The following is a 15,360-nucleotide window of genomic DNA, read 5'->3' on the forward strand; positions in this document are numbered from 1 at the left end:
CCAGCAAATGGGAACCACAGAAACAAAAATCAATTGCCTCCCTAAAATGTTTTCTGCCTTCTTTGCAAAGACCTGCAAACTTGGAAAGTAAAGGCTAATTGGAAAAAAAACAACCCCACCCCTATAACTGGTCTTGATAATGATTGCTGAGAATCTAAGCATTATATTTGGAGAGCATAACTACAGCAGATTGCTGTAATAAATCTGAAAATGTTGAAGTTTACCCCTGATTCTGCCTTTGTTTTCCTGATTTGTTTTGTTTTTAACAGGTACTATTAGCAATTTCCGAGAATAAATGTTCCCCAACAATCAAAATAATTTTCTATCTATCTCCATAAAGTGAGTGTAAAAGAAAGGTGAAAACACTGTCTTTGAGCAAGAAGATTGCGGCTTTCCCCTTTTGCCTCTTAATACACTCCTCCACCCTGAAAAGGAGATGTCAGATGTTCAGTAGCCATTACAGAGCACAATCAGCCAGGATTTACAGAGGTTTAATTTCTCACACGCTCCAGATGCTGTTCCTCATGTAAATTGCAGTTTACACAAAAGCTAGCAAACATTATACTTCCAGGCTAAAATACCAGTAATGCCTTTAACCTTTAGCTAAGGTCAGACATATTAAAAAAGTGATGACATAAGGATACATTAAAACAAACAGCTTGTAATTTGTCATAACTGCCTTCCTACAAAAATAGCCTTCGGAACTGAAGTTCAACATTTGTGTAGGGACAGCGATTAAATGCTCATACCTATACGTAGGTCTTGCATCCAAACTGGTAGCATCTTGTGTGCGCTACATTCTGTTTCTTGGTAACTTTAAACACGGACTTTAAAAACAAACCTGCGCCACTGGGTTTTTGCTCCCTTCCTATGGGAGCGAATGCAGTTTTTATCTGTACAGAATCTCTCTTTGATAATATTAATTGCAAAAGGAAGCAGCTATAGTAGGTATAAGAATTCCAAGCAGTTGCAGAAGGCATCTCTTCAAAGAAGGAAAAAAAAAAAAGCTCTCACAACTGGGCCTTCCAAGTGAATATAACTGAGAACAGGGTAAAAAAAGCGTCTGTGGAAAGGTCTGTGCAGGGCAGGTAGGTAGCTACCGGTGTGTTACGTGAATTCTCCAAGAGCAGATTTACACAAACCAACATTTACCCCTTGGCCAGAAAGAGGAGTTGGGGCTTTTCAGTAATCTTTACCTAATCAGGCATGCTTTTACCATTTTACACCCAATGAAGAAATCCCCTCGTTGTATTCCATTGCTCTGAAAACTTGAACATCAAAGTCCCGCTTAGATACTCAAAAAGGAAAAAAAAACAGGCAATGAATCTCCCATTTTTAATATCACCTGCTCAGTTTACTATTACAAAAAAAACCCCCACCCAAACAGAAAAACCCGTCTTTTTCTTGTTGCTGTTAGGCAGATAAGCTATAGAAAGGATTTGCAGTCCAATCCATTTTCCATTTGATCTAGAGAAAAGCTGACTGCAAAGGCTGAGGTGTGTGAACTGTGGCTACCAGCCAGCCAGCACAGCCAGATTGTAAAGATAGTGCAACCTCTCTCTGTTGTGCACAGGTTCCCCTGTCCTCTGCTTGGTAGGTTTACAGCTGATTAACAACGTATGATCGATCCACGCTCCCTGTAGCTTGTGACAGCTTCTTTAAGCTTCTGCAATATACGTATCACCTAGTCAGCAAGCATAGCACAGCGTATGCACATCCGCAAGCATCGTAACAGTGTACCACAGTATTACCAAGAGGACTTGGAACACACCAGCGCTTCCTTTAACCGCGCAGCAAGTGCCACTTACCAGAACCATGTAATGTAACCCTGGCTGACAGCTCAGTTAAGCAGAAATTGATGGTATTGCTGTAATGGAGTTATCAGTGACAGATACCTCCTATGCAGCTTCCAGGTCACGCTCACTTAAGCAATGATAAATGAGCATGAAACACTGCGAGCACAAAACAAGATCATAAATACTCAATTCTTAGTTAAAAAAACCCCAACAACTTTAGACAGCTGTAGGATCTTGCAGTTTCTGTAATTTTAGGGATGTTCTCACTCTTGTCAAAAACGTACCATAAAATAGTGAAAGACGACCTTTTGCAGATTTTAAAAAAGAAAGGAAAAAACCCCCAGTCAGCCATCCAGAGCAAATATTGCATCACCCTACACTGGCTAATACACAAATACGTCGGTGAACTTTACAGAGTTTACAACAGCTTTTGGTATCCCAAGGTGTGACATCCGTCTGTCCTTCTGTCATAGAAAGCTGCTTGGGCTGAGAGGATGCAGACTGTTTGGAATGTAAACATCAAAAGTTGTGAAATTCAGTTGTCTGGGACTCCTCTATCCAACTACTGACATTAAGTGAGAAGCCAATGGTTTGCAATGGAGAAAAATGGGAAAAGTCCAAGGGGAAGCAGCCCTTGCAATTGTGCTTTATCCCTAAGGAATTATCTCCACAGGCTCCAGCTGCTTTTAAGAATTAATAAAGTATATTCCTGAGGGTGTTTGCTGATTACAGTTAGATCAGTGGCAGCTTGGGACAGGAGAGACTGGCAGCTGCTTCCCCGCTGCAGCAGCAGAGCGTGAGCACCTTCTCCCGCTTCCCATCACCTGGCATTTACAAGGTACAACGTGGAGGGCATCAACCCTTCTCTACCCACTCATCACGCTACCAGAAGTCTGTCATCTCCGGATCATCCAACACTCAGCCGAACGCCTCTTACGGAGAATGATACCATTTTGGCCATTTACATGAGAAGAATTAAATCTAAAACCAGGAAGGACAAACCATGCTTGAGGATGAACCGAGAGCTAGGGTGCGGCAGCCGGCACGCTGGCAGCCGGAGAGCACGTTGCACAGGGCACCCCTGCTCAGCCACAACCAAGCTGCCCATTCCTGCTTCTGCAGATGTGCCTGCTGGTCAACGTCTTCCTTACTCTCGCTGCTGTACTACAGACGAAATCCTTTAGTATTAACACTGCAAACTTTAATAAGTAATAATAAACAAACTTTAATAAACTTTAATAATCAGAAATTGTATTTTATCCTGATTTTCTGTAATGCTAAAAAAAAAAAAAACCCAAAAGTTCTTTACTGGCTTAAGCAAGGACTTAAACCAAGATTTTTGAAAGAGAGTTCAAAATCTTTTCATTTAGGAGGATGTCAGTCCCACTTTTACAAACCATGCAAACATTTATGCAACATGTTCATTATTTGTACCTTTTTAGGGTTTTATTCGCTTTTATTTAGTTATATTTCCTTCATGAAGTTCAAAGAATATGCTTCAATGCTTACCAAAGTTCAATGCTTACCAAAAGCAAATTGGGCATTAACATCAAAATGGCTGCGTACGGCCATACACAAGTATGAAATCTCACACTCATGCCAACACCCTTCCAATCTACAGTAGTTACTTCCTTTTTACATTGCTACACAGATGGGAGCAACCGCTAGTGTTGTACAGTAAGAATAAATTACTTAGCTATACTTTATATGTCAAAATACTTGAATTGTTAAATTTACTGCTAGAACTACCTGTAGTATTGTGCCATGTACATTCAAATGTGCTGGAATTTCTCTGTCCTGGAAAGTGTATTACGAGACAAATCACACAATATTGCTTCAGTCAGAATTTTTTAATCTTATTCCTACAAAATATGTAAACATTAGCATACAGATCCAGAAAAATCAATATAATATAATGGTGCATAAACTGTAAGTTTAGAAGAATGTCAGGAACACTTCAACAGTTTATAAATTAATATATACAGTAATGGGTACTCATCATTAGATAAGAACACCTCAAAACTGAGGAATCTAGGTGCAAGAGCTGTAAAACAACAGAAGTGCTCCAACACCAAACTTGACTATGAGGCAACATTGCAATCTACGTGACTGCCTGTTGTTGTTTCATATTAAGCATTCAATTTATCTGCTAAGAAGTATAAAACAAAAGATTTGGTAGGAAGTTTATTTTTATTTGAAATCATATACCAAACATCCCTAAAGTAATAAAAACCCCGAGAAACGGAATAGTCCATAAACAGGTTTCTAGAAGAGCGAAACTGAAGCTTACTAGGCTGCACAAAGAGATCGTCAGCATCTCCATTCCACGCTACTTCAGACAGAGCACCAAAAGGCATCTCTAGCTAAAGAGAACGTTTCAGGTAGTTTATAAATGGAGAGTGGTGGGTGGAGGGAAAAAGAAAGACAGATGCAGAGCACGTATTGGGCTGATGCAAAATTCCTGCTTCCGCATGCAGCATTCTGGGCAGTTTAGCTCTTTATTGAATGAGAAAGTCATGGGAATGTAACACCGATATTAATTTGTTAACTCTGGACTATTTTGATTAAAAAAAAACCAAAACCCCAAAACAACCAAGAAAGATAGAATCTTCAGCCTGTCTGTGATCAAAGTCATATTCAAAGTGTTCTTACAACATTGCCCTTTACGAGATCAGGGACACACAGTAGAATGCAGGATATATCACTTATTCAGAAGACACATTAAACAGAAAATGAGTTAGTACTTTCCTTTTCTCCTGTCCCTACAGCCATATTTCATAGGGGGGGAAAATGTAGGGTAAACATATCCTAAAGAATGATCTCAAATAACAGGCATTCTTCCCCATATAAGAAAATTCTCAGATATCAGTGATAATACAGACTGCATAAAATGGCTAGGATTATCCTGGAAACACTTCACACTGCAAACACTCTTAACTGGATACCTTATAATATGATCTTCAGAGAATCTTTCCAAACTTAAATATATTTTTCTGTCTCTGGAGTTGAAGTAGAATTTTATGCCATCTTATTTTGGCACATTTTTCATACCTGACGAATCACTTCCCCTCACAATGAAAATTAATATTGCACTAATAAAGATGTATTTATTTACAGTAAAGGGGAGGTCATATCTAGCCACCTAAAAGCTTTTTGCTATATTTTCTTCCAGTTGTTTAGGAACAAATTCTGTTCACCTTTCTATAGGAAATCCTGAGTAGTAAGGTGAAGAAGGTTTGGCAGATAGCACCAATTTTCCATCACTCGTCTTAATTAACAGGGTACATTTATCATCAGCAATGCATCTAGAAGCACTATCACAGTTGAACGTAAATGCCCAAATAAGAGCTTATTATAGAACACTGTTATTCCTATTGCCAGAATCTGAGCCAACACTGAAACACCAGGAGCAGGAGAAAAGATTGCCGCTAACTCTGAGGACACAAGTTGCAAACACAGAAAAAGGCCTGAAATTCGAGCCCAGATCTTTTTCCTTATAACGGATGGAGGTGGAGAAAACTACAGCGGGTGGGAAGAATAGGAAGAAACAAACTGCTGTGTCTGTCACCTTCCAAGCAACATGCTTTCAAGCTGCCCACTTAGCATTAACGCAAAGGTATGCACTCTGAAGGTGTTTATAAATGACCCAAACTCTTTGCTATTGCTTCCACTGGAGCAGCTCAAGCAGCGCATGCTTTATTGTAAGCCCGACTGCCAAGAGCTTCCAGCATTTAATCACCATGTTGTGTTTCAGGCTTGGAGAGGTTTTACCTGACATCAGCTGAAAGGATTTGTTGACACCAGAGCCTTAGCTCACTACATTTCCTGCTGCGGTTTTCACTTGTATTGCTAAACTGGTAATAGCAACCATGACAGACCAGAAAATCTAACACAGAAGAGGCTAAACTTGGCAATTTGGGCTCAAACTTAAACTGGGTTCAAACTACTAATAGGCAAACGTTTCATTGGATTGGCCCTGTACATAGACCTGGAAAAGTTTTATCACAGATGTATCTGCAGTGTAAACTATTAATGTACTACAGCAACACTAATTTGGTATTCACAGCAATAGTAATAGCACAGGTTGGTTTGGTTTTTTTTTTTTTTTTTTTTTTTTTTACACCTTTCACCTTCTCTTCATTGTTATCATTCCCATGCCTAAAAAGACACAGGTGCAAACTCCTAACAAGACCTCATGTTCTTATCTGTAGCCTGCAGACTTTCCTCCCACTGATATGTAAGTGATTTCCATTTCGTCACTCACGTTATCCCATGGGGATCTTATACTCACATATATGCATATTGCGATAAAGGAGAACTGATATGACAATATAAACACAACTAGCAGACCTTAATTCAAATGGTATCGCCAACACCAGTGACCCTTGAGAAACTTCAAATATACTAACATGTCTACGACCTTGTTCAATGTTGTAACAGATAGCACCAACAAAATGGTATTAAAAAGAGTTTCATGTGAAAATGTTTCCCTCTACTTTAACTTTGGTCACATTTCTCATTTTCCCACCCTCCCATACTTTGTTTTTTCTCTACTTCTTCATGCTAACTTTTATGTCTGATTTGATAAAGACAATGCAGTTGTGAAATGCATTATAGCTCCTCCAGAATCTTTCAATTTTTGACCATTTATTAAAAAAATAGATTAAACCCAGGACATTTTAAGTTAAATGAATGAAAAAGTTCATAGGAACAGTGAAGGTACCATGGCAGTCTTAAGGAGGTAATCACATTATGACAATTTTCAGTAAGAACGATCATTACAATGCTTCTCTCTCAAATCATTCCAGGAGTTACATGGTTGCCTGTACTCCAGCACTAACCTTACATGAGAAATCTAGATAACATCTCTGAAAAATAAAGGCAAAGAGTACAGAGAAATCTTCTGAAGTCTTTCAGCAATCTCTTGACTGAAATACAAATGTGTACCAAAATATCCTGCTTAACAAGGTATAATGCAAACCAGATTTACCAAAGAAATCTTTTCTGTACACACACAGACAAGGTTTTCATGTATGAAACCATCAAACAAAAAAATCTTGTCTCTCGAAGGTGGTCTTTTTTTTGTTTGGGTGTTATACATAACTACCAATGCAGTCAATATATATTAAGTTAAGCCAATTCATATATTATACCCAGCAATTCACACAATATACCAGTGGGAGATGAACAATATTCTGATCAAATACATTTATTTTAATCCTCAAAGCACAACCCTTTTTCTTCATCATCATCATCAGTAGAATCTGCATAGGACTCAATGGTGTTGTATAGGAAAGAGTACAGCTTGACATCTGGTCCTGAAGTAGAACAGCTTCTGCATTCTTCATTGTAATATCTCAGTAACAGCCTATAAATGTCCCCTTAAAAATAAAAAGAAATAATTAAAAAACATGTAAGATCATGCCATATGAAGACTGTATGATTGCAAATGAAGACTAGAAATGCACACTTACACTGAGATAGTGGCTAGGAACATCTCTTTAAATGAGTGAAAGAGGAGGTAGACAACTCTATAAGGGGAACATGAACAAACATTCCAAGTTTGTTCAGAACATAGGGTGGGCTCCCTCAACTTTCTGCTGAGCTTTCTGATCATTAGATCAGAAATACATGTAACTTACATACTTGCATGTAAGTTACAACTTACATGTAACTTGCATACATGTAACTTACAAACATATTGCCAATTACCTAGCTTTGTGCTTCTCTCCCAGAAACTAAAGACATGTAACAATTACAGTGGGGCAATGGATACACTGCTTTTCTTGTATTGCTACTGGATAACGCATCTGACCACATCTTGCGGGATCAAGCCAGAAGCACTATAAGACAAATCTATATCAAGAATGCATAAGCAGATTTTCCCTTTGTAAGGCATTTTGAGTTATATTAAAAACTTTTGCAAACCTTCTGTCTACCACATGTAACTGTATTTTCCAAATTCTGGAGCATAACTCCCAAGTGAATTAGAAAAGGATTCTAGAAGTCTTCTAATGGATTAACACTGTGCAGTTGACCCTGAATCAGAAGAGTTCCCCACTCTGGAAACAGGTACAAATAAACTGAGACCCATTTGCTTGTGTTCAGGACTCGATGACGATAATTCTTATTGGACAATTTCCACTTACAGAGATGGTTAAGTCTCTTTGCTGCGTGAAAAGATTTCTTTATGCTCACCAATAGTTTGGCCCTTCTCACAGAGAAAAGTGTGCATGCTGTAAATATCCCGCATCAGCTCCACATCTCCAAAGGTAAAATAAACAACATCACGTCCAGCCTCAGCAGCTGCCAATATCTGTATTAAGGCTACAACAACAAAACAGATTACAGACATGAATACAGGATAAAACAATTTGCTGAAGGGAAAAACACAACCTAAGTTTACCTCAAATAATCATACCACCCATCTCCAGGTGAACACTGCAAAGCAACTTGAACAATGGGTAGATAAGTATTACTTCCACTTTTAAAACAAAGTAAAGAATACTGGGCACTGCAGCTCAGAGCACTGAAGTATTCTGCTGGAGTCACTAGTGACAACCACCCTTACTTTCTAGATAAACAATGTGCTTAAAAATCAAAGGGGTTTTTTTGGTCCGTGTCCACCCGCAAGCAGCATGCAGCCATTAATTATCCAACAAACATGCGCAACAGCGTAAGAAGACAGAGCACCATCTTGCATCCTGGTTTAGGCTGCTTGCATTGAGTCACAAATAGTGGGGTAAAAAGCATCCATTAGCACATCACAATTTCCATTCTCTGCCATCCTTCAGAAGGAATGGAGCCAATTCTTTCACTATGTAAGCTACACAAAGCAGGAGCGGACCCAACTTTTAGCTCCAAGAGGAGATCTATGGTTCTGCAGCCTCTTACTGCACAATTTAAGGCGTTTGTCTTACCTATAATAGAAGTATGCAGCATGGAATACGATGGCTTGTTCTGACCTATAAAAAGTGACTGGCGATGCCAGGAATGCAATTCAGGTTATTTAACTTCCAGCTTTACGTCAAACTCGCTGGACCAAGCTGCATCCCAAGTTCTGTCAATGGCTAACATTACAAAATAGACAGACTTTGTTTTTCTATATGGAAAAGAAAGAAGAATGCTTCCTATCTTGGAAACAGATTTTTGAAGATTCATCTTGAGAAATCATCTGGGATATTGATCAATGGCCCAGCTGAACCAAGCTAATGAGCCCCTGCAATTGGAGAAAGTGGCTCTGGTCCAGCTACATTTTCTCCCTTCTCACCCACCTCCTGACTTTTCTGCAGCTCTCAGGTGCTCATCAAACATCTCACTGAGCCAATTCCATTCACCAACCTGGCAGAAAAGTTATACGACAAAAGGATAAAAGCTAATTGTTTTCTGCTAGATTAGCAGTTGAATTGGCTGAGTGAAGGGTTTGCTGAGAGCCAGAGCTGATGCAAGGGAGGGCACCAGACCATACAGCCAAGAACAGGGAAGGGGAGAAGAAAAAACAGGACCCTTTTAGGTAGCACCAAACTATTACAAGAGCACAGCTTTTTCACCAAACAGTACTGCAAGGCTGGAGTGTCACAGATGCATGTAATCAATCACACATTCATTTCAGGTAATGTTACAACAGTCCAAATAATGGACCCTGGCAACTATTTAATCTGATGTAGCTTGTCTTATTTTAGAATGGGGTGCAGTTCTGATATTAATTCTTTCCTTTTCTACCCAGTAGAGTTAATTGAGATGTGATTAATATTGTCTTTATAAAGATTAATTTTATATAAAATAGCATACGTACTGCATTACCACCTGCTAGTGGAAACTAAACAGAAAGCTGTTCATAGCTCAGCTCAAGAATCTTTCACATTTTTAAAGAGAGACCTAATAAAATACTGCATTCTTTAATCAAAAAAACCTCTTGTAAACCCATAGCTAAAATTATAAATTACACGATTCACATGTGAAATTAATCTCAATCTGGGAATGATGTTTTAATTAAACTACTGAACCAGCTGTGGATTTGGTAAAGCTTCAGTAGTTCAGCTTTTAAAGGGTTCTAATTAACTAGCTTGCATAGGGGAACAGAACCTAATGAATCTTATTATTCATTCCAAACAAACAATGCAGTTTCACTTTACAGAAGATATTAAAAATATCCTACTGTTTATTTTGAATTGCTATAAATCTTATGAAACGAAGGTCAAAATTTCTGTCAAGAATCAGGTTTCACAATCTTCTGGGCATTAGTGATATACAGTACCACGTGAAATTTCCATGCTACTGATATAGAAAGGGGCATCACAGGAAGAGCAATAGAGCCTGTGGTCCGGGGGGACTAGAGGGATTTGGGCTCTCTTGTCCCTTGCACCCAGCTGATGTGATCCCATTTAACTCTTCTGGACTTGCACCTGAAGGAACGGCTCTGCTGACATACCTTCTTCTACCACCCAGCGAGGGTGGTAGAAGCGTAATAGAAATCCCTCTGGGGACCCAACTAACCTCACAGGCCCTACATGTTCAGTCCCTTTCATCCAGAGGAAAGGATGTCATCACCAGGGTCTCCCCTACTGTGGTACCGTTGTGGCAGCGCAGCCAAAGTCCAAAGATCGGTGCGAGGAAAGTGGCACCAGACACACAGCAGGGGCAAGCAGAGAGGAACTCTGCTACTGCAGGCGCAGCAATACTCCTTGCGTCGTTGCCTACTGTGTAAGTTCAGAACTGCAGTACTATCACGGTAGCACCTCAATATCGCATGCCTTTACATGCTTTTCTCTCCTTCCACTAATCCTACAAGGGTCTTTCTAAAGCTGATGGCAGTCTTCCTATTGAACTTTATCTTCTCAGATAAATAAGAACACCAATTCAGCTAAAGAGTACTTTCTCACAATCGTTAGAAGTTAAATTTATGTATTTATGAGATGCCTCATCAGATCATCTCCTCTGCCTTTTCAATAAAACAACAGTTTTCCAATCTTTAGACATTTGCACAGCACCCCTGCAGCTAGTAATTGTTAAATTATCCTCTGGTTTGAAAAGCAAGACAAGGTCTTCCAACTTCTCCCAATTATATAAACATATTTTTTTCAGCATTGAAAGTCTTAAGTTTATACTAAAATTTTGTGGAAATATCCTTAACTTAGCTGGAATCTGTCTTGTTTACATACCAGGTCTTTAATTTATAAAGCCAGATTTTTTTTTTTCCTCCCTTAAGACGACTTTAGTTTCCACATCATCTGTGACCTTGATTGAAACCATATCTTATACACAATCGTGTTCCTTTAATTCATAACTTAAAAAAAAACATGATAAAAATATCATAATGCATTATGGCACTTATCCAGTTATATCCAATTACATCAAATACTTTGGTGGTTCTGAAGTCTCTGTTACAGATCCAGATACTACTTCTGAAAGGACAGAGGTCTATATTTAAGAACGTTAAATGAAAAAGCAAGATTTTAAGCTATGAAAACTATTGTCATTGCAATACACTGTAAAGTCTGTGTAGTCAACAAAAGCTATTTATTTGGGTTCAGTGAAACTGTGACACTGACAATCTCAGAGTTTTCTAAAACATATTCTGAAATGAAGAATTTATGACTCCCTATGAAGTGTAAAAGATTATTCACCAGTGTAAGAAATTTGCTTATAATGAAGGGAAACCATTGAGAGAATTTGCAGTTCAGAATAACCCTATACAGCATTTTAGATCAAAAGGGAGAAACACCTTTAGCACTTATGACTGTGCAGGGAGTATCCGTGAACTAGAGAAGACTTCATTTGGTTATCACACGTCAAATGCAACTATTCTGACAAAACCACACATGACTAACTACTGTACTCTTTTCATAGCTCATAGTTTACAAAAAAAAAAAACCACTGAAGCCATCTTGTTTCTAGTCAGCATCAGCTCAGAGAAAAACATCACATACTAAACGACTAGCTCCATATCCCATAGCACATCACTGTCATTTCATTCTCTATTAAGTATTGATTTTTCAGAGTCAACTAAGAAATTAAGCTAAGTTTACAAAAAGAGTAACTTAAGTGCAAGTTGAACCAATGCCTTTCTTTGCAAGGTCTGCCAAAGGAACAAGAGAAGACTTGAGAGTACACACAAGATTTAGATGAATTTTTTGTAACAGCAACAGTAAGTTACAGCACTGCTAAGTGTTAATTCTCGTAGACTTTGGAAAAAAAAATAAGGTTGATCCAAAACCAGAGGAGAAGTTACATAAATGAAAGCTCAAACTAAAATATTAAGTTAAAATAAAACTGAGAGAATGTTCAAGTCTTGACATGCTCTTGTTCTGCCCAGAGTTCATATTCAACTTACCAAGCACCACATCTCATGGCTTATTTCTTTGTCTACATCAAAGACTTTTCTTATGGGCTACCTCACCAAATGGACTCAGCTCTGGTGGTCTTTGTCAGTATGCTTCAGTTTTGAGCTCTGACCAATGAGTAAAGCATTGCAGTGAGCAATCCCTATTCTAAAAGTCACATGCAGTGTTAAACAAATAAAGGCTTAGATCAGATGAGCCATACTTTTATCAGAAACCCATACATTAAAAAAAAAAAAATAAATGGAATATTACAGTTCAGATCCAAGAGGAGGCCTTATGCAAATCAAAGCATTTATTAAACCCTCCTAACATAATCATAATCAAGTATGATCAGATCCTGCAGTAAATACTACTTCTGATATTGATAATCTGCACTTGGCAGCCCATTTTATCTAATGGAAATCAAAACACAACTGTCAGGAAATCAATGAGCATTGAGAAAAAAAAATAGATGCTCAATGAATAAAACACATTAAGAAAGAAAACTAATGAAGCTGGTAGCCTGATGATTGTTTGTCTCAATGTAACTACCTAAAGCTGTTCAGAAAAGCAAATTTTAAATACTATCCAAATGCTTGAAAACAACAACAATGTAAATTTCTACTTAGAACTATATGAATCAGGATATCAATTTAAATGTCAGGATCCATCAGTTCTTGACTTGATCAGGAAAAGTCTTAAGTGAATGTAGGCACATGATATCTGCTGCATTATGAATACTCTAATTGAAAATAAAAGAACATGAGAAAGTGAGTGATACAGCAGGCGAGAAATGAAGAAGCACATCTGAGTGACTGGAAACCTCTCCGACATTCAGCAATATATTAAGGAGCAAAACTAAACATTAAGCATTGCCAGCAAGTTTGTGAAGCCTTGCAAATTACCAGGTACTTTAAACAGCTTTGCAGTGATACAAATTTTAGGCATAATCTAAAAAGACTGCTCCAGAAAGGTTAACTGATTTATACAACTAAGAACTGCAATGAACATGTTCTTTTGTGAACTAATATTGTGTGTCCATGCTTTTGAAGGTTTCAGGTTTACAGGTCCTCATAAACCCGGCATTTGACCACCACATGCTTACCTCAAACTTTAAACAGAAAATATATATATACAAGCAGTGTGCATTTTTATTGTTTAAGGCCACATTACTCATGGCCTAAAGATCAAAGCTAATGAACCAGTTCTATGGACAGCTCAACTATTATTCCAATTCTTGGCTAAAATGTATCAATTCGAACAAAACCAAGAAATGTAGTTGAACAAAAAAAAAAAAGGCCAAAAATCAAAATCTAAGTTATTTGATTCATTTGGACATTAATGAATTGCTACAATTTACCTTTTAATCGGGAGTCCCCTCCAAAGGCACCACATCCCCAGTTGCCTGTAGCTATTGCAGAGAGATGTTGAGGTGGAACATTGGGTCGACAGAAGCCACAGTAGGCCTGCAGACAGACAAAAGTCAGAAGATGAAGTTGACAGGCAATCTGGTGCAATATTTTCAAACAATAAGATGACAGTAACCAGTATTGTCTTCTAGCAATACCAAATTCAAACTAGTTCAATACACCATTAGTCTTCCTTTAAATTCAAGGTCAATCACTAAAGAATTTAAGGCATGGAGAATTTTGCCTTATTTGGATCCAAGTTAAAAATTAGATACAGGTGCTGACTCCCAGGGATTTCATCACAGCTATAGGAAACTCTTCAGGATAGTCAGAGCAGAGAATAACCTTAGCAGTAGGTTGTATCATGTTTGTTGCTTTTCGGCCCATTTAGCATACGAGACAGCTGAACTGCTGTGTCCAGTATTACTGAAATTCCTCAAAACTGACAATAAGATACAAAATAGCATCTTAGAATACAGGTCTAATGCAATAAATGAGGATAGGAGGAAAAAGTGCGATATTCACTAAGAAATCTTGAGTAAAGGCAGGTGCTTCCATATATAGAAAAAATGATAAATCTCTTTGGGAAGTTTTTTAACAGTACAAAAATGTATTGAATTGGTACAATTGTCTGGTACAGACTGAAGTACCCACGGTTTCACTCCACTCTGATCTAAGCTGCAAATTCAGACTTCTGTTAGTTATCATTTAGCAGGGTACCATGATTCAGAGTTTGCACAAGGAGTACTTACACATCATCAGGTGCACACAGCTTCTTGAGCTTTTTCACATCAGAGCTACTAGTGTGCTTAATGTCTAAAGCAGGTTTGTACGAAACTAGCGGGCCAAGCAAGCTAGTACTCTGGCTGTCTGGACAGTAATTCTTCAAACTCCATGCTCCCAGTGAGCGAAATGGATTGGTGTTGCAACAAGATGCCATTTTATTTCAGCTTTTACTTAATGGGCATGTATTTCTCAACTCGCCAGGACATGGAGAACAAAAACTGTCTCCTCAGACACAGTAAGAAAGTCAGCAAAATACTTGGAAGGACTTCAGCAGCAATGAAGAAAAATACCTAAGTGCTTCCCTATGATTTTTCATAGCAAATAATCACTTAAAAAAAAAAAAAAAGAGACAATGCACCAATATTTTATATAGGTTTCACCTAGGAATACAGGAATATGAAAGCTTTCTGTGCAGTTTTAAAGCAGTTGCTTCCATATGGGAAGCAGAAGAGCTGTGCCTTTTGAACTACATAAATGAATCTGGTTTTAAGTTGTACACAACTTCAAATATATGGTATCTCATATTATTTAGAAGTTGTGTGATATTTGCAATCGGTTTGTTTTCATATAAAACTTATATATAGTTCTCACAGTTAACACCGTTTGAAACATAACTGTTCTACATACCATAATTCTTAGGGAAGCATTTCTTGCCAAATATGAAGCTGTAGCTTTTTTTAATCTGTGACTATCAAAATAGGCTTAATGACATTTATGAGTGGGATTGCAAGCCCAATTATTAGTCAGTTGGTTCCTTAGGATTTGGAAAGTGGAACTTGCAACTGGAAAAATTATTGCTAGTGAGAGTATTAGGCAATAATCTCAAGGAGCTAGCAAGGATGAAACAGTGACATCTCTTACCCATATATCTGCAAATCTTAATGCTGAAATCAGATACAATGATTTTTTTTTTTTCTTATTCTGAACAGCTGACTTTAGACAATCTTGTTTTCTGAGTATGGGTTAAACCAGAAACAAGGGTCAGCCTCAGACAGCTACCTTTTGAGAAAACTAACCAAGAGTGAACATCTGGTTCTTTAAGACAAA

The 15,360-nt window shown here is 38.0% G+C and overlaps 1 protein-coding gene across 5 annotated transcripts in view; it reads right to left on the reverse strand.

The window, feature by feature from the left end:
• Positions 1 to 5,912: 5,912 nt before the first annotated feature.
• Positions 5,913 to 15,360, reverse strand: part of PARG (poly(ADP-ribose) glycohydrolase) — a 72,020-nt gene continuing 62,572 nt past the window's right edge. For all 5 annotated transcript variants that reach the window (XM_075505220.1, XM_075505218.1, XM_075505221.1 and 2 more), the window contains 3 exons: positions 13,479 to 13,584; positions 7,995 to 8,123; positions 5,913 to 7,177 (listed from right to left, as the gene is read on the reverse strand). In XM_075505220.1, coding sequence (XP_075361335.1) covers positions 7,011 to 7,177; positions 7,995 to 8,123; positions 13,479 to 13,584 — 402 coding nt within the window. In that variant the 3' untranslated portion in view covers positions 5,913 to 7,010. The remainder of the gene's footprint in view (positions 7,178 to 7,994; positions 8,124 to 13,478; positions 13,585 to 15,360) is intronic.

The sequence above is a fragment of the Mycteria americana genome, chromosome 6 (genome assembly GCF_035582795.1).
Source record: "Mycteria americana isolate JAX WOST 10 ecotype Jacksonville Zoo and Gardens chromosome 6, USCA_MyAme_1.0, whole genome shotgun sequence".
Lineage (NCBI taxonomy): Eukaryota > Metazoa > Chordata > Aves > Ciconiiformes > Ciconiidae > Mycteria > Mycteria americana.